Source organism: Sus scrofa, chromosome 1 (assembly GCF_000003025.6).
Source record: "Sus scrofa isolate TJ Tabasco breed Duroc chromosome 1, Sscrofa11.1, whole genome shotgun sequence".
NCBI lineage: Eukaryota > Metazoa > Chordata > Mammalia > Artiodactyla > Suidae > Sus > Sus scrofa.
Genome location: NC_010443.5, coordinates 13,423,091 through 13,442,747, shown reverse-complemented (window position 1 = coordinate 13,442,747; position 19,657 = coordinate 13,423,091). Strand labels below are relative to the sequence as shown.

Here is a 19,657-nt window from a genome sequence, read left to right as displayed (position 1 = left end):
ATTTAACAATACATTCTTGAAAATGGGTATTATTACTGAGCTGGAGAACCTTGATAAAATAATAATATTTTATGCAATGCTTCACTCTTTCCATGTTTATTTCATTTAATTCTCAGGGCCACCCTGTAAATTAAGTATTATATTCCTCATTCAAAAATAATGCAACAGGCTCAGAGAGGATAAATGATTTGTCCAAGGTCACATGAGACAGGAATGCAACTTGTCATAAAATTTACAATTGAAGCCTGGTATTTGGAAACAATATTTATCACTCTGTGCACTGTTGTGTGGTGCAAGGATACTACTAAGAGTGTTGCAAGGAAAATCTGAAGCAAGTTTTTGGTATCAGTTTCATTGATAAATATCTGCAGTTGTAGCAAGTAAGGAGTAACTAAACTTTTTACAGATTGAATATTATTTTCTCAGAACAGAAATTTTTAAAAAGCTTAACAGAGCATGCAAATATTAGTGTTTGCAAACTATACTTTTATATGTTTTTCTAGAAATATCTTTGCTACTTTTCAAAATAATTTGCCAATATATCTAGTGCAATGTTTTCAAAACTTGTTTGGTAGGTTTCTATTTATTTTGGATCTAAGAAATTTTAGGTAGCTTATTTTCCTATTTTCTGAATGTATTTTGAATTTCTTCCTTGTATATTTCATCCTCGGAGCATCTGGTATATTGCATTTTTTTTTTTTTTTTTGCAAATGTAATTTGTCACAATTACAATATGACAGTTTTTTTCCAGTATAACTTAAAAGTGTGTAAAATGGTATAAATTCAAAAATAAGAATCAGGTATTATTTTTAGATCAGCTTAGTGAGGTGAAAGTGTATTTTTGCCCCTAATAAATAAATGCTATTTACCTATTTCTATAGTCCTTTTGCAAAACTGAACTATCAGGTAAATATATGATACACATTTCATTCCCTAAGTCGAACCTAGGCAGCATTAAAGGATACTAATAAACACCTCATGCACCATGACCAACTATCAGAACTGGTCATCCTATGTACATATTTTAAGATTTGAAAAAAAAAAAAAGACCCCATTATGGTCTTGATTTTTGCACTTCATAATGTGATATCAAAATTGTGTTTTGCTAATGTTGTTCTTTCGCCTCTGCACCTCCTGTGCTTAGAGCCGCCTTACAATACTGTTGGGACATCTGTATTGCCTCTGGATAGCATGATCAGTACCCAGAGTAAAGAAGCATCATCCATTCATTTTGAGTCTTGTCTTTAAGATCCATCTCTGAAGAAATCTGGCTCTCCAATATATATTTATATATAATCTATATTCTCTTCTTTCCATTTTAGATCCATCTGAAGTTAGGCACTAGAGAAAGAGCATTAACCTCTTTCTGTGTGCATTAGCAGAGTCTAAGAGTATACAAAGATACCTCGACAGTCTAAAACACAGCATATACCTTCTAAAGTGCTAATTTTTCCTCAGGGAGGAATGTACTTACTAGCAAAAATCAAACTCTACCAATACTAATATTGTGCTCTTGGAATGGTAGCATAGACACCAGCTGAGGGCTTTTTTTGTTTGTTTCTTATAGCTCTGTCATTAAAACAGAAGGAATTATACCGTATTTTTAAAATTGGTAGAGTGGCAAATATGCAGACATACTCTTAGATAGAAACTTTAAACATTTTGAAATTCAAAGAGAAACCCTCCCCTCCCCTGAAAATAGGAATTTAGCACAGACTCCCTCACAGACCACGGTTACCAACATCTGATACATAAATCGACTCTAGAATCATTCGCAACAAGCTTCCCCCAATCAGCTTTCAAAAGGACATACTACCTTCAAGATGTGTCTTCTACAAATGCCCAGGGTAGGAGATTAGGACTCTTGATAAGGGCCCTTATCTTTTACATTTGGTAAAATATTAAAGGTATTGTCAAACAGACAGTTCATCGAATAAATAGTCCAAAGTATCTTATAAAGATAACTTATGACTAGCAGGTCACCATCATACATAGTAACAACAAGAATATAAAGTCTACATTTAAAAAGATGGATGCATGCGGTGTGTCATAGTATATTACATATTTTCTAGTCATGTGCACCCATTTGTTGTGCCTTAAACACAGCAACACGTATGATATTACAACACATGTGTGTATACACCATAGTAGCATAACAAACTCACTTCTAATCAAGAAAAAAATAATTTAGGAACAATAAACTTCACAATAGAAGTGATGATTCCTTTAGGTTTTTACTTCACTCGTTAGGAAAAAAATATGACTTTTTGTAAACATCTTCATAGCTATCTTTTTTCAACATATTACTGAAAACTATTATTCGAATAGCAAATATCTTAATTGACGTGGGTAAAGCATATCTCAACACACTAACACTTTCAGACAAAAACAGGCATTTGTTAAAAGAAATGATTATTATAAATATTTTGTCTTGTATTTTAATTACACTTTCATAAATAATGTATTTAAAAGTGCTGAGTATGGTAGGATAGTCAGCAACGCCAGTGTAAACAGAATGTTTTGTTTTCTACTCTGCAAACTTTTTTTTTAATCCCATTTTGTCAAACACTGCAACAGTTAAAATATTTGCATAGGGAATAGATAATAGCCCTTTTAATCATATCTCCTGAATTCTATATAAATTAGAAAATCAAATTCACTTAAAAAAACAATTATTGAAATGTTCTAAGTTTATGGAAAAAGAAAATTACGATGCCAACCTTTCAAGTAAAATACATTTTAAAAAGAAAATCCGAAACAATTTTTTTAAAAAAAGTTTAATAAATTAAAAAAAAATGAGAGGTAGTTAAAAAATGACAAAGGAAACCTATAATTTTAATATCCTTAATATAAGGCCAGTATTCTCAGTGGATATAAATATTTCTAAAACTTTCATTTTAAGTTACTCAATATTATATTTATTAAGTTTAAGATTAAAAAAATAGCCTCCAGGGGATATTAATATTCAAATGTAATACCTTGCTATAAATATGACACTGACTTTTGTGTGTGTGTGTGATAGGACTGTTTTCTTGAATGTCAAAAGTACATGCCAATGTCAGGCAAGTATTTTTCTGTCTTAAAGATTTAGTGGTTCTTATAAAAAATAATATGGCAGCTAGAAGATTTGAGCACTGTACTGCCTTTCAATTATGGATGAGAATTCATAGTTTGGTTTTAACATTTTTAAAATAAGTCCTTTTTAAGATACTAGGTGAAAACAGTTAAGGTCTGAAGTAGAGAATTATCTTCTGGATAATCCTTATAAAACTTTTCTTGGTTAAAAACAGCTCTTTCACTGGATTTCACTTTCAAGGAAAATATGCCACAGCACAGATGCTATTTATCAAAATGTTTTATGATGCTACATGTAGGCATTCCTTTATTAAATCCTTTCTTTATATTCCAAAACTAAGTTATCAAGCTTATTATTTTTTTTCTTGCTAAAGTACATACTTTACACAACCATTTTAGAACTGGAGAGCCAGTCTTTAATAAATGAATTACAGTATTGGACATCTGATATATACATAGATTCATTTTCTTCTATTACAATTAAAAACAATATCACTCATTGAGATAGAATATCTTCAAATTATTTTGTGCTTTTTTTCTCTTTTCGGCTTCATATATATATATATATATATTTTAATTTTTACATAGCAAAATCTTCTGTAATGAAAATGCCACAGTTTTGGCAGTGAACAATCGGAGGAATTCCCCATATGGAATTTCCCAACAGACAGAGATAAATAGCTCTTTTTTTCATGTACAGAAATTTTGGCTTCAAAATTCGTGTACTGAACACAGTATATAGCATGATGAATGTCAGAGTTAAACAATTTAAAAATTGGCTTTTTCTGTCTTAGATTATACTTAAAAATGCAAACCACAGCCAGATTTTTGGCAATTATTTCTAGAAGACCATATTGCACAAAAGTCCTTAAATACAGATATAAGTTACGCCGTTGGAATAAATAGTACGACAACTATGTGGCAAACGAAGCAGCTTCACTTTGCACATGCAGTCTCCAGATACACGAGGAGACTGTTCCTAGGACTACAAATACAGTGTGCTTGCAAGTAGAATGCGTGTTGAACAAAACAAACTTAATTTGGCAATTCACCATTTTATGTGGTATTTCCTCCAAACTTAACCACGGATGTAACCTTGATAAAAATGGAGACGAAGAGCACATGGTTGTATTTTCACAGTAGCCTGAGGAATGCTAAACTGACGTTCTCCAGGAACTCAGTTTCAGGTGTTGTTGAACTACTTTTATTTCTCATCCCAGCCCTCCCACGTGATTTTTTGTTTTTAAATAAAAATTAAGATTCGGAAGTAGAGCTGGCAGTACTTTCAACAAATGACTTATAAATTTGAGAGTTCAAAAACCTTGGGAAAGAATCTCTGTGCATTAGGGTATATATCTGAAGTTGGGCATCTTCATACATGAGAGGGTTAGGATCCAACAGATTTCTGTTGATCACCTCTCTAACTCGAGAATCGAGACTGACCTAAAAAGAAATAAGAGCAGATACATTAAATAATATATATATATATATATTTAAACCATTCACCTTTTTATTGAATATCTTGGTTGGTTTCAACTTTTTTTTTGGGGGGGGGCACACTGAGAGCATGCAGTTCTCAGGCCAGGGGCTGATCCCATGCCACAGCAGTGACCCGTGCCACAGCAGTGACAATGCCGGATCCTTAACCACTAGGTCACCAGGGAACTCATAATTTTTCAAAAGATCCCAGTTAAGGAGCTATAGGTTTGTGACATTTCAGAGATGCCTCAGAGATGAAGGCAACCATCTAAAATCTTGAGGTCATGTCTTCAAAGGTTACGTAACCTGGCACACTCCCCTTCAAAAGTTGAATTTCACAAACCAGAACCAACTTGCACACCAGAATTTTAGGTCGCAGATATCTTGGCTTCCTTGGCTCTTTCTTTTCCATGCACCCCCTCAGGCGCTTTTGACAACTCCTATTCTTTGTTGAGGTCCTAGAGAATTTCCTAACCACAGTACACCTTTTCCTCCTCTGATGACATGACTGCTGGGTGACTCTATTGAGGGAACAAGGTCAAAATCTGGCAGAGGCTCGTTCTCTGTCAAAACTTAACATGTACATCAAATGCTGATTCCTGAGAGTCTCCTATCCCAACAAACCCTCCTGTGTCAGGAGGAGGACACCAGTTGTGTGGAAGGGGTGAGCAGAGCAGAAGAACCTCAGCAGACACTGCAAGTCTAATAGCTCCCTGGCACAGCACAGGAGACCTGATATTCTCACCTAGGCGTACATCCCAACATCCCCCTACTAAAGCTTAAGCAGAACAATTGCTTGAAACGCAATCTTTGAAAGGAGAAATGGAGGCAGGGGTTCAGAGTACCCGTAAACTAATCACGTGGTGTTCCTTGAGAAGTGTCAAAAGGTTACACTCTGCATGGCATCGTTTTGTTCCCCCCCACACACACACTCAATGCTAATTCTGTTGGAACAGGTAAGGCATGCTGGGGTGGAAAGAGGGAAATGAAACAGCAGTAAAGGCATGCTTGGGGAACTCAGCTCTGCCCTGAAATGAGATGTTAGCGAAACCCTCCAAAAGGCAAACCAGTTCTGAATCCTGAGTGGTGTCCTCAGTTCTCACTGCTGGATGAGGACACGGGTCGAGATCCACAGTAATCTGCCTTATGATGGACTCAAGTCCATACACATGTTTCATATTTATATATGAACCTTTTGTTCCAAGCATTTTGCAAAAGCCTTTGTGGTTCTGGCTTCTTTTCCTGCCTACTGTTTGGATGCAGCCTGAGACTGTCAATCCCAATGACAGAAGCCACTCAAAATCCATCTGGTGTCTCTAGACTCCTGAGCACTGTAGCCCATGTGCACTTGGGTTCACTGATGAACCCCAGGGATGGCCTTGGGAGGAGGCGTCAGGGCATGTGATCCAGACTCAATTTCTGTGGGTTAGCTAGACTAATTTATATATAGAAAATGTTCAGCATTCATGGCCGAACTCTATAGTCTTCTCTCTAAGTTTCAAAGAAAAAAAGAAAAGGTGTTCTGGAAATGTATCTTTAGGTTTTATTCTCGGTGTTATCGCTGTAAGAGGTCATCATCAAATACAAAGTAACAAAAAGTACAGAATTTTTATCTAAGCTTTTTATTTAAAAATATTATCTGTGTTTCTACTCAACAGGAAAATGCTGACATTGATTGGAGTTGAAACCAATCTTATTCTGAAATGTGGTATTACGGCAAGGTGAATCTTAACAAACATATTCTACTATTTTTTGTAAATAGTGCTCTTACTTTCAAACTTGAGAACTTCTTGTTGCATTGGAGAAAGAAACATTAGATGAGTGAACGTCACTTATCTCTTAAATAATATCGTAACTAAATCTATGTGATAATCTATGTGGGAAAAGAATGGGAGAAAATGGGTATGTGTGTATGTACGACTGGGTCACTTTTATTTGTACAGCACAAATTATCACAGCCTTGTGAATTACCTATATTAACTATATTTCAATAAAACTTAAAAAACAAAAAAACCTGAAAAAATGCAGTTTAACATATATGTTATATAATATAGATTTAACATTTAACATGATAAACTGGTAACAGTTTACCAGAAGCTGGAATAATATTAGTTATCCTAAAACAGAAATAAAATAATTTGTGTTTTAGTAAATGTGTTGAGTCCTCATTTTATGCTGTAATTTTCTGTCCAATTACAAACAGTAGTGAAATATACAGAAAGTAGTACCATTCAATATTTAGTAAATCTGTAACAAAAACACATTTGGTATTTCCACTGAAAAAATAAAATATTTACCTTAACATCTGGTTGTTTGTCTGAAAACGTTGTCTGTCAGTCAAAAGAAGTGTAGAGAGGTCAAAGAACAAGGATAAACCCCAGAGGTATAATAGTTTCATTTTGTGGCATCTTTGTGCTTCAGATTGTGGAACATCTATAATACAAGTTAGTGGGGGTGGATCCCAGCATGGGCTGAAGCCTTAGTCACTCTAGGATCCACACCTGACTGGATGCCTTATAGACCATCTTATAACTGCTTAGGCTTAGATTTTTTGGGGTTTTTTTTGCCATGCCCACGGCATGTGGAAATTCTGGGGCTTGGGATGGAACCCATGTCACAGCAGTAAACCTGAGCTGCTGCAGTGATGCTTAACCTCCTGTGCCACAAGGGAACTGCCTAGAATATTTTTTAAGGAACTTTAATATCTGAATCATTTATAAAATGATAACAAATGAAGAGCTGAAAATTGTCGGGACTTTATTCTTAACCAGAATCTCATCCTTCCTCACTAGACTTTCATTTTACCCGCATTTGACTGAGTTATCATGTTTCCCTTCATTAAATGTAGAACAAGTCCATATTGCTAAAAGTATTCGTACAAATATAGCATATTTCCGTCATGCAGCCGGGGTGCTGAAAATTACATTTCATTGTCTTAAGAGCATGTTTTATGTATTTTTCAGAATGCTGAGTTATCACCCTTCAAATTTTGTTTTCCAGCACCGGACAGGACACATATTCCATCAACGGAGTCCTGACTCTACAGTAGTAAGAGCATTAAACTAATATTCAGGTGCACGGGATTTTAGTCCCATTAGTTCACTTTTCTGGGCCCCAGGATTCAGTGGATTTGTTTACAAAAATAAAAATAGAGAGGGGCACCAAGTACAGTAAACCAAATCCCTGGTGGTACTGCCGCATTCTCCACACTGAGTATCAGGATGGCCAGATTAGTCGTGGTCCTCCCTCCTGCTGCGCCCAGCCAGATTCAGCCACAGACTCTCTCAACACAGTGCTCACAGCAGCCACTGCCAACCAACGGCAGCATTACTACATGGGTGTAATGTACTGTTGATCAGAAATGGATTGGTTTGCACAGGAAGGCCAGTGAGATATTCTAGTGCATATGCCCTTTTGTGAGTGTATCAGTGAATCAAATCATTTGACTTGGTTCGAAAGTAAATGTATCTATACCTGGGCGTAAAATATAACTTTTAACAGGAGTTCCCATCCTGACAACAGCGGAAACGAATCCAACTAGGAACCATGAGGCTGCGGGTTTGATCCCTGGCCTTGCTCAGTGGGTTAAGGATCTAGCATTGCCATGAACCGTGGTGTAGGTCGCAGACATGGCTCGGATCCCGTGTTGCTGTGGCTCTGGCACAGGCCGGCAGCTGTAGCTCTGACTGGACCCCTAGCCCGGGAACCTCCAGTGCCATGACCCTAAAAAGCAAAAAAAAAAAAAAAAAAATATATATATATATATATATATATATATGTATGTATAATGAACTAATGAACGCAACTAGTATCCACGAGGATGTGGGCTCAATCCCTGACCCTGAGGATCTGGCGTGGCCATGAGCTGTGCGGTACATCACAGAGCAGATCAGATCTGGTGTGGCTGTGGCTGTGGCGCAGGCTGGCGGCTGCAGCTCCCATTCAACCCCTAGCCTGGGAATGTCCATATACCACAGGTGCGGCCCTAAAAAGAAAACAAATTATCTATTATAACTGCCTACTTTGGGTTACTTCAGTTTTGTTCAGAGAGCAATTAGCTGGCGAAACACACAGGCACTTCATATAGTCTAATAAGTTGGATTCTATGTCAAGAGTTAGTAAATCAGCAAACAAGGGGCAAAATGATAAAAATTTGAATTTCACCTTTGTCTCTGTCTCTCTCTGTAGTATTTAGAGGATATTATCAAAGAATGGATAATGGCCTAAATGTAGCTATTAGAAAAAATAAAAGGGAGAAGTATTACGGCTTTTATACTTTTAGTCTGTTTCATTTAGGAAAGGACATGTTCTTAAGCAGAAGATAATATTTTAATGACTTTTGGTGAAACTCATGTTTAAAGTAAAGAAATTTGACTAAAACAAAACTCCATTATTTTGCAAAATAATGAAAATCCGATAATTTTTATTTCAGTAATCAATAGCTATGCTATCTCTAAACTGTGGCCCAAAGAAGGAGTAATTTTGGGGAAACTATTTTACAAAGTGCTGTCATTGAGTGACACCTGCAAATCAAGAGCTGTGACAACAATGGGAAGGTATTTCCCATAAAAACTAAAAATTAGAAAATAAACAGTATGTCCTTAATATGGAGACTATGTTTTCTACTAACATTATTTTACAATGGGACAGTCATCATTTTAAGATGATACATACAGAATACAAAGAAATGGACTAGATAATCTAGACAATAATCTTTTTTTTTTTTTTTTTTTGTCTTTTTGTCCTTTTTAGGGCTGCACCTGTGGCCTATGGAGGTTCCCAGGCTAGGGGTCTAATAGGAGCTGTAGCCACCAGTCTACGCCAGAGCCACAGCAACGCGGGATCCGAGCCGCATCTGCGACCTACACCACAGCTCACGGCAACGCCAGATCCTTAACCCGCTGAGCAAGGCCAGGGATCAAACCCGCAACCTCATGGTTCCTAGTTGGATTCGTTTCCGCTGTGCCACGACAGGAACTCCTAGACAATAATCATTTAAAAATGATACATGTTACCTATTTTGGGGAGAGAAATGGGTCAAATAATCTTCCCAAAGACTGTAATTATGTGTATTTTTAGGCAAGAGAAGCATATCTTGGGGCACATTTGGATTATTTGATATATTTGCCATGTAATGCAATAGTAAATAAAAATAAAGGTGAAATTAACATGCCAGTCAAATTCAACTAGAAAGCGTTAGATGCTGAAGTTCTAAAAGAGACCAGAACCCTGAAGAATGTGTTTTTAGGATGAAGAATTTTAATGGTGTTAGAAATACAAAGTGGCATAAGTAATAAATGTATTGAGGCTACAGAAAAAATTCTCCCGTGTTGTTTCTATGAATACTTTTTCGATATGAATGCAGGAAATAATAATAAAAAAAAATTTTTTGGAGTTTCCGTGGTGGTGCAGTGGGTTAAGAATCTGCATTGGCTTGGGTTGCTACCGAGGCACAGGACTGATCCCTGGCCCCATGCAGTGGGTTAAGGATCCCACTGGGGTGTCGGCTACGGTTGCGGCTACGGCTGCAGCTGCAGCTTGGATTCAGTCCCTGGCCTGGGATCTTCCATATGCCATAGGTGTAGCCACAAAAAATAAAAAATAAATAAATATGACCATCTTTCGTGTATCCAGTTCAAGGTTCCTCACTTTGCGGAGACAGTACCATTAGCATACTCTGGAGCACTAATGGCACTTATGGCCTAACAGATGTATTTTAAAAAATTACCTTGGTATATTTCATTAGACGTGAAATAGCTTATTAGCATCCCAAGCACAGAGATGAATAAAGTAAACACAAATTCCTCTTCTGGATTTCAGGGTAAGGAATATAAGAAAGGCTGAGGGTCACATCAAGGGTTGGAGGAGGGAGATGAGCCCAGCCTACTTCCAGGGGCTTCGCAGATGTCTGCGTGCAAGAGGGGGTGTGGAGGCTAAATGTGGGAGAAGAAAGTTCTAGGTCAGAACATTTAAACGCACAGATAAAATCACAGTGGATTAGGACAGGCGGAACATATAAGAAGAGTGTGGCTGGCAGAGGAGAAAGCATAGAGGAACCTCTAATTTCAAATGCTTAAAAGCACCCCTGGAACTCAGTCGCTCAGCACTTCAGGGGCCAAGCACACTATTAACCCCTCCCCCACCAAATACTTATAACTCTGAGAGCCGGACCATTTCTCGGGAGCAAAATGATTTCTAAAAAGTCAATGTAGGAGTTCCCGTCGTGGCGCAGTGGTTAACAAAGCTGACTAGGAACCATGAGGTTGCGGGTTCGATCCCTGGCCTTGCTCAGTGGGTTAAGGATCTGGTGTTGCAGTGAGCTGTGGTATAGGTCGCACATGCCGCTCGGATCCTATGTTGCTGTGGCTCTGGTGTAGGCCAGTGGCTACAGCTCTGATTCGATCCCTAGCCTGGGAACCTCCACATGCCACAGGAGCGGCCCAAGAAATGGCAAAAAGACAAAAATAAAAAATAAAAAAAAGAGTTAATTTAAAAGTGTTAATCTGGTTGCTTGAAATGTTCCTTATTTACCAGCTACATTCTGGCAATGGGAAGAATAGCTTGCACTTACAATAACGGGAAAACTAGAAGAAGTCAAAGAGCTGCCGTTACCCCCTATCTCCCCCCTAGACTATTAATGGGTCATAAAGGCTCACTCTTTAGTTCTGTAAAAATTCTATTATGAGCATCAACATGGCAGAGTTTGGGGTTATTTTTTTCCACCTACACCAGAGGTTTTCAAACCAGTGTGTATGTGGAAAGCTTGTTAAAGGTGGGAATTCCTGGGCTCTATTTCCAAAAATTCAGATTTGCAAGTCCTGGGTAGGCGTCTAGAATTTGCTTTTCAATCAAATGCTCCAGCTGATTCTCGGGGTTCAGGCTCTGAGACACAACTGCCTGAGTGTTAGTTCTTCTTTTCCACCTTAAGTCATGGCAAAGTATATTTACCCAGGCTTCCTAATGTTAATTCTGAAAAGCAAGCAGACTACCACGTGAGTGAGCCAGAGATAAACGATCAAAGCACAGCAGGTAACCAAACCTTCAAACATGTGTTCAGGTAGATTTTCAGAATGGAGTGTAGGTTATGTACTCCCAAAAGCCTTCTAACCAGTCCACACCCCACGCATGACTCAATTTGGACAGAGGTCTTTTTAGGTTCATCCTTGGTCTTAAGAAGCCCACATCAATATTTTACAAATTTTTACCTCTTTTGGTGATAGTATAGAAATGTAATCTTCATATATCATTCTGGCCTTTTCTTCAATTACTTTTTTGTTCTGCTCTTTCTTTAGGTCTTCACAGGCAAGCCAGAAAAGTAGGTTCTCTTCACTGTATTCTGTTCGGAGGAACTCTCTGAAGAGGTTTCTTCCTGCTGGAGCCTTCATCATCTTATCAAAATTTTGGGACCAGGATAAGACTTCATCCGGGGTGGGGTTTTGGCTGCAGAGACAGAATGGAGCTGTGAATGCTGACCCAGGTGCCAGGAGAAGCAGATAAAAATGCTTTTCAATTACTGCCACCTAGTGGTCACTGAGACTCAGTTCAGCCTGACCTGGCAAACATCTGCTGGGTGGAGGCTAGTTCTTTCTTTCTGAGTATTGACAAAAATTGATCAGGGCACAAGCTATGCGTTAGGAAGCCAAGCATTCAAACAGCAAGAGGCTATACACACTATGCACGTGGTCATCACAGATTCCTAATGAAGCCTGGAAAATTCTGAACTGTCATAACCTATTGCAAGTTTGTAGAAACAAATCTGTACATTACTTTGAAAGGCAAACTGAACTTTTTTTTTTTTTTTTTTTTTTTTTGGTCTTTTTTACCATTTCTTGGGCCGCTGCCGCGGCATATTGAGGTTCCCAGGTCAGGGGTCTAATAGGAGCTGTAGCCACTAGCCTACGCCAGAGCCACAGCAACGCGGGATCCGAGCCGCGTCTGCAACCTACACCACAGCTCACTGCAACGCCGGATCCTTCACCCACTGAACAAGGCCAGGGATCGAACCCGCAACCTCATGGTTCCTAGTCGGATTCGTTAACCACTGCGCCACAACGGGAACTCCAAACTGAACTTTTTATTTGCATCTGATGTAGATTTTAATTTTCAAGCCATAAGATATAGTTTCTCTTTTCATTTCTGGCAACTACTTTTTTTTTCATTTTCACTGGATCTATAATAAAATACACTGTGTGCACTTCTAACATAACTTCCTGAACTTTAATAATTACTCTGATAAATATTATGAATGAATTGTTACCCATGAATGGAGTTATCACAATTAAAAAGCACAGGGCCTTTACAATGACACCAGGGACTTTTTAGATATCTCCATTAGATATCTCTAAAAGTTTTTAAAAGACAGAAAAATTACTCTGAAACATCAACATTAAAAACTTCAGAAGAGGAGTTCCCCTCGTGGTGCAGTGGTTAACGAATCCAACTAGGAACCATGAGGTTGCGGGTTCGGTCCCTGCCCTTGCTCAGTGGGTTAACGATCTGGCATTGCCGTGAGCTGTGGTGTAGGTCGCAGACGCGGCTCGGATCCCGCGTTGCTGTGGCTGTGGCGTAGGCCAGTGGCTACAGCTCCGATTGGACCCCTAGCCTGGGAACCTGCATATGCCGTGGGAGCAGCCCAAAGAAATAGCAAAAAGACAAAAAAAAAAAAAAAAAACCAAACCAAAACAAAACAAAACAAAACTTCAGAAGAAGCAGAAAAAGAAAGCACCTAAAATTATAGAAATAAGCTACTTGGATTTTAATTCTACTCTGTAGATATTGCATTTCAACTTCTCATTTTGGCGAAAATACTTGGCTGGACTCTTTTCTGATGGAAACGGGACTTGGGTGCCACTTTCTCACTTTCTTGCATAATTTGTATCTTTTGTGTGTGTGTTTAGACTCTTCCCCTCTAAAGAGATCAACTTAATGAAAATTCTTAGAAAAGGGAAGAATCAAGACAATTGAGGGGGTTATTCATGTATATATCATTATATTTTGGAAGAGGATAAACTTGGAGTTCCCGTCGTGGCACAGTGGTTAATGAATCTGACTAGGACCCATGAGATTGAGAGTTCGATCCCCGGCCTTGCTCAGTGGGTTAAGGATCTGGCGTTGCCATGAGCTGTTGTGTAGGTCGCAGACGCGGCTCGGATCCCTCATTGCTGTGGCTGTGGTGTAGGCTGGCGGCTACAGCTCTGATTAGACCCCTAGCCTGGAAACCTCCATATGCCGCAGGAGCGGCCCAAAAAATGGCAAAAAGACAAAAAAAAAAAAAAAAAAAAAAAGAAAAGAAAGAGGATAAACTCAAGCAATGTTTTATCTGACAGTTTAATCTACCTCATAGAAAAATGAATAAAAAGTGGTTGCAATCACAAAAGAGGATCTCCCAGACTAAGCATGTCTTCATTTCACAAAACCATTCTGAGGAGCATCAGCAAGCAGGAGATTACACTTAAGCACTAGGTCAATGTCACCAGTACACACATGCGAGACCCCATTACCATGTGACTGACACTCACCATTCCTCTAGGACTTGGATGCTCTCCATTTTTGTGGTATGTGTGCTTCTTCCTGCGTTTTCCCCTCTTTCTTCATTCCTAACAGTGAGGCTGTAATGTAGTATAACACTTTATTTTGTCGAGGGAAAACCAATTACTTAAAGAAAAGAAAAAAAACTTCCTGGAAAATAGTTCATGGAGGAATTTTATTTTCAACTATGTGAGAGTATTTTGAGTACAAAAAGAGAAATACCATTTTTTTTTCTTTGCCACACCTACAGCATGTGGACGCTCGTGGGCCAGGGATGGAACCCGCCCCACAGCAGTGCCCTGAGCCACTGCAGTGACAACACTAGATCCTTAACATGCTGTGCCCCAAGAGAACTCTAGCAAGACCATTTTTAAGTGATGGGTAAGCCCACGTCAACTAAAGGAAGAGAATCATTATTTAATGAAGTAAAATATAACCTCAAAAAAAACCAGATATTGTTATACATTCTGACTTCATCTTTGCATTATTTGAATTAACTAAAATCTCTGAGATACTTATATATGTTTAATATTATACATACACGCCCTCTTTGGTGTAATGTCATTTTGACTTTTGCTTTGCTCTGTTCATGTTTTGTTTTCCACTGATTTTCCCCCATTGACAGCTAAAAAGATGGTCTGTAAAATAGAATCTGCTAAATTCACATCATCCTTCTCTGCAGGCCAGGATTTCTGCCACTGAAATACTGCTATTCTCCCATCCACTCAAGTCTGAGTGACTGGATTTATATTTGACTTTTTCTTTGCCCTTTCATTCCTTTCAGTTTACCCCCAGCATCTCGACAGGGAAAGGGTTTTGATGGGAGAACCCTGGGTGTTTCTGGGACATTAAATTTGGGACGTCTCCACGATTACAGGATCTACAATAATCCCACAGCTTTAGTAACCCAGAACAGAATTGAGGTAAACTGCAGGTGAGCAGCGGTGTGGGGTGAAACACCCAGGATTCTAGGTGTAGACGGAATGTAATGGGAGAGGTTATAGGCGGATACCAAGAAGCAGGGTGAGGCGGACTCTATGGCCATGAAAGAGTCAAGCTACTGAATTAGCGAATTGTTCCTTCTGTCTAGATGCTGAGAAGCTTCATGAGCGCCTGTCAGAGAGAAAAAGAAGTTGGGACGACATCCCTTTCAGCTGCTCACTTAAGATTTATTCCACAAAGGGGTAACAGAACTATTGTTTTCTAGTGCCCATTATGTGCCAGGCACTACCCTTCTGCCTTTAATTGTACTATCCCCATTTTATAGATGAGCAGAGGGAGGCACAGAGCTGTCTGGTAGGTTGGCCCAAAGCTGGGCACTAAACATGTGGTATGGTTGGAATTTGAACCCAGTTCTCTGGAACCACCCTGTAATTGTCGCCGAGTGCCTATTATAAGCCATGAGCTCTGACGGGCACTGAGGCAATAGAGCACCGAGGCGAATGCCGAACAGTGTCACCGAGTGTGGTGGAAAGACGGGACTTGGTGCCAGTTAGTGGTAATCTGGATGGTCTGGAAAGGGAAGCTGAGACAACGTCTCATTAATTCATTCTTTCATTCTCAAGTCCAAGGGTGAGGATGGAGAGAATGTAGCGGAGAGAAGCACTTAAGAAAAAGGGGCCAATCTGTAACTACAAGTGAGATTGGCTGGAACAACTGAGTTGAGAAAGTGAACCACCTGCAGAAGAGAGAACCCCCAGGAGTTGAAAAGGATTCTTCGGTCAGAAAAAGGACACTTGGAGTTCCCATCATGGCTCAGTGCCTAACGAATCCGACAAGGAACCATGAGGTTGCGGGTTCGATCCCTGGCCTCACTCAGTGGGTTGAGGATCCGGCGTTGCCGTGAGCTGTGGTGTAGGTTGCACATGCGGCTGGCATCCTGCGTTGCTGTGGCTCTGACATAGGCTGGTGGTGGCTACAGCTTCGATTAGACCCCTAGCCTGGGAACCTCCATATGCCACGGGTGTGGCCCTAGAAAAGACAAAAAGACAAAAAAAATAAAATAAAAAAAGAATGAAAGAAAAAGGACACTCAGTGAAAAAAATTAAATGTAATAGTGCACTAAATTAAGAGCTCTACCAATATCTAGAGAAAGTGGCAGATTCACTGGTGTAGGAAAGGGGAAGAAACCTCTCGCAAAGGTGGTGTGGCACAAAGAATTCTGGGAAGCAGAAACGGTGGCCGCTTGTTACCCAAACGCCCAGCAAACTGACCAGTGCTCTGCAAGGGGGCAGCAGTTCAGATCCTTCACAGCCTTTCGAGCAGTGCTGCCACACACTTAGCTCAGGAATGCGGCGGAGGGGGAGTCATTCGCTTCTCAAAGTATCTTTGCGTAAAAGTGCGTCTCTGGAATTTGATGTATTTCTGGTAGTTATGGGAAAGCGGGTGGGAGGAGGTAGGAATACACCATTGACAATATTCTGTGAAACTTCCTGAGACATGAACGATGCCAAATGTCTAAAATATGTAATTTTGGGGGGCAACTTCTAGAAAGATCACATTTAAACAGGAAATCAATATGCATTCTGCCAAGCTTCACCGAGCTCATATGTCTGTGTGTGCACACAGAGTGAAGGCCTAGAAAAAGACTAGAAAACGAGCTTGCTTTGGCGGATTAAATAATAAACTCTTTGAGAGCTTATTTCGCTACATTTCCACGTGGTGTCCCACCAAGTGTGCTGCACCCATGCAGGCATCTTTTACACAACATCCTTGAAATAATGTTTTCTCCACCGTGTCTTTGCCATGGAATAGCCAATCGGGAACCCACACATATGATTCACAAGCTTCTGAAAATGAATTCTGGCTCTTGTATCTGTTTCTGCTATATTTACAAACATCCCAAATGCCACCATATTAGAGTGATCATTATGAAATACTGGGTTGTGCTGATATCTTTTATTTCTCCAGATGGTAAACGAGGGACACACGTCTGTACCAACACTACGTAAGCGGCCATTCAGTTAGTGCCTAACAGTTCGCCGTTTGCTCCATTTCGTGGTCTGATGATATTGGACACAACACTGCCCGGTAGGAAGAAACTGACCTCTGACAATCAATGCGTCCTTTTTAATCAACTGTCCTGTAGGACTGGTCTTTAAAAATTGGTTTTGAAGCTTCAATGATCAAGAACTACTGATACTGCCATTTTACGATGAAAGATGAAGAGAGAGAGTGATAGAGTTGGTACTAGACTGTCATCTATGTCTTTGGAGTAATTGATGTCTGTCCCCAATTTCTCTTTGTCCCGCTATAAGTAACATCATTTTTTAAAAGATTATACAGGACATATTTGCCCTGGATCTACACAGACATGTAATATGTGCCTGAGAAAAGCTCTCGATGGAAAAAACGTCAAGCTTAACGGTTGGTGAGGGGTCATGAGGACACCTGCCCTTTTTGGCTTTTGCAATATTCGTGCTATTTTACACCAACATCTCAACATTTTAAACAACTAGAGCCACGAAGAGAACAGAAGGCATATACCACGCTCACTGTGGGAGTCTTGATCAAAACTTAAATATTTTATGGAAGAAAATGCCAGTAGCCTGTGCTAAGAATATTAAACTAAGCATATAAAAATCTCATAAGAGATTTTCGAGATCTTCTCGAAGATTTTCTAGAATTTTCTAAATCTGTTAGAGATTTTTTTTTTAGAAGAGGTGTTCTAGATTTTCTAAATGTATTTCTAGAGAGAAATATATTTGGCATATCTCGGAAAATGAGGAAACCTGGCCTCTTTGTACGTGGGTGGATTTCTGTTTGTTTACAGAGGAGCCGGGATGGTGGGTTGGGGGAACATTACATGCAGCCCTTTATCCAATTTACCTGCGGGCTTATCATCATGGGTATGTATGGGGCCGACTTTGGAAGACAGTCTACCTTTTTAAGAAAAACAATGGTTCTGGAGTTCCCACCGTGGATCAGCAGAAATGAATCTATCATCCATGAAGTTGCAGGTTCAGTCCCCGGCCTCGCTCAGTGGGTTAAGGATCCAGCGTTCCCGTGAACTGCCGTGTAGGTCAGGGATGCTGCTCAGGTCTGGTGTTGCTGTGGCTGTGGTGTAGGCCAGCAGCTCCAGCTCCAATTCGACCCCTAGCCTGGGACCTCCATATGCCACGGGTGCGGTCCTAAAAAGCCGAAAAAAGACGAAAGAAAAAAAGAGAAACAATCGGTACTTAGGTGAATCTTTGAAATGACTACAAATGAGACCAGAACTTTGCAGTATCCATGGTAACTCTGGGATAGAGGCTGGTCACAAAACCATCCACATTTACACGAATGTTCAACTGAAGAATTAACAAGATGCTTAAATTTAATAGTATGACATCGAGGCTCAAGAAAGAACCATTGTCACTGGTAAAGGCAATCCATGGTTTTGATGGTCTCGCCTTGTGGTATCGGCTTTTCCTTTATATTTAACACTTCCACCTCACATTTCCCCGTGCGAAAATGGAATCGACTTCCTTCAGGTTCTGAAAAATAATTGGGGAGTTATTCTTTACATGTTTCACTTTTCTCCGTCAAAATATCATGGCAAAATGATACCACAGCTTTATTTGGGAGTCCGCAATGATTTCCAAATAGGCATGTGACAGCTGGTTCATGCAGTGGTGTCTGGGTTGGAAAGTTAAAATGAGCAAGACAGAGGCTCCGAAACGGAGGAGCTCTGACAGGTAAACAGGCTTCACGTGGCATTGCAATGAGGGCTAAAACAGATGTGTTTGCCAGATGGAGACCTAGACAAAGAGCACGCCAAGCAGAGGGGGGGAATCGTGTTTGGCGTTGTAAAAAGGCATGCTACCAGTACCGAACAAAATGGACAGACCAGGTGTTTCAGGATGGGCGCAGGAAATTAGAACAGCAGTGAGGTGTGGTCATGTCACGGGATAAGAAAAGAGTGAGATCGGAGTTCCCGTCGTGGCACAGTGGTTAACGAATCCGACTAAGAACCGTGAGGTTGCGGGTTTGATCCCTGGCCTTGCTCAGTGGGTTAACGATCCAGCATTGCAGTGAGCTGTGCTGTAGGTTGCAGACGTGGCTCGGATCCCACGTTGCTGTGGCTCTGGCGTAGGCTGGTGGCTACAGCTCCGATTGGACCCCTAGCCTGGGAACCTCCATATGCTGTGGGAGCGGCCCAAAGAAATAGCAAAAAGACCAAAAAAAAAAAAAAAAAAAAGAAAGAAAAGAGTGAGATAGACTCCGAAATCCAGACTGTATCTCTTTTAAGATGATTTTGGCTTTATTTTCCCCATTTGCAATGAAAACAATGGCAGTGACCTATTCCACCAGGTTGTAAAGCAAAGACTGAACCCTTGTGACAAAAAGGCAAATCATAACACAGGCTTAACTCAGTGGAAGGGCAAACCGGTTGCCTATTAAAATGACACATTCAAGTTTATCAGAGAACTTTTTATTTCAACCTGAGCGAATAAAGACTTACCCTTTGCCATTATTACAAAATGCTTCTTTACACATCACCTCACCATTTCTTTCTCACAACAGCCCTGAAGGTGGCGGGGGGGGGGGGGGATTGTTATTAATTATTCCCCTTTAATTTAAGAGGAGGCAGTGA

At 39.9% G+C, this 19,657-nt stretch overlaps 1 protein-coding gene across 3 annotated transcripts in view; it reads right to left on the bottom strand.

Annotated features, from left to right (window-relative positions):
• RGS17 (regulator of G protein signaling 17) overlaps positions 690–19,657 on the bottom strand; it is a 101,806-nt gene continuing 82,838 nt past the window's right edge. For 2 of the 3 annotated variants that reach the window (XM_003353179.4, XM_021086637.1), the window contains exons 3-5: positions 14,073–14,162; positions 11,760–11,994; positions 690–4,518 (exon numbers count right to left, since the gene is read on the bottom strand). In XM_003353179.4, the coding sequence (XP_003353227.1) occupies positions 4,330–4,518; positions 11,760–11,994; positions 14,073–14,162 (514 nt within the window). In that variant the 3' untranslated portion in view covers positions 690–4,329. The remainder of the gene's footprint in view (positions 4,519–11,759; positions 11,995–14,072; positions 14,163–19,657) is intronic. The other variant, XM_021086647.1, reaches the window with a different exon arrangement.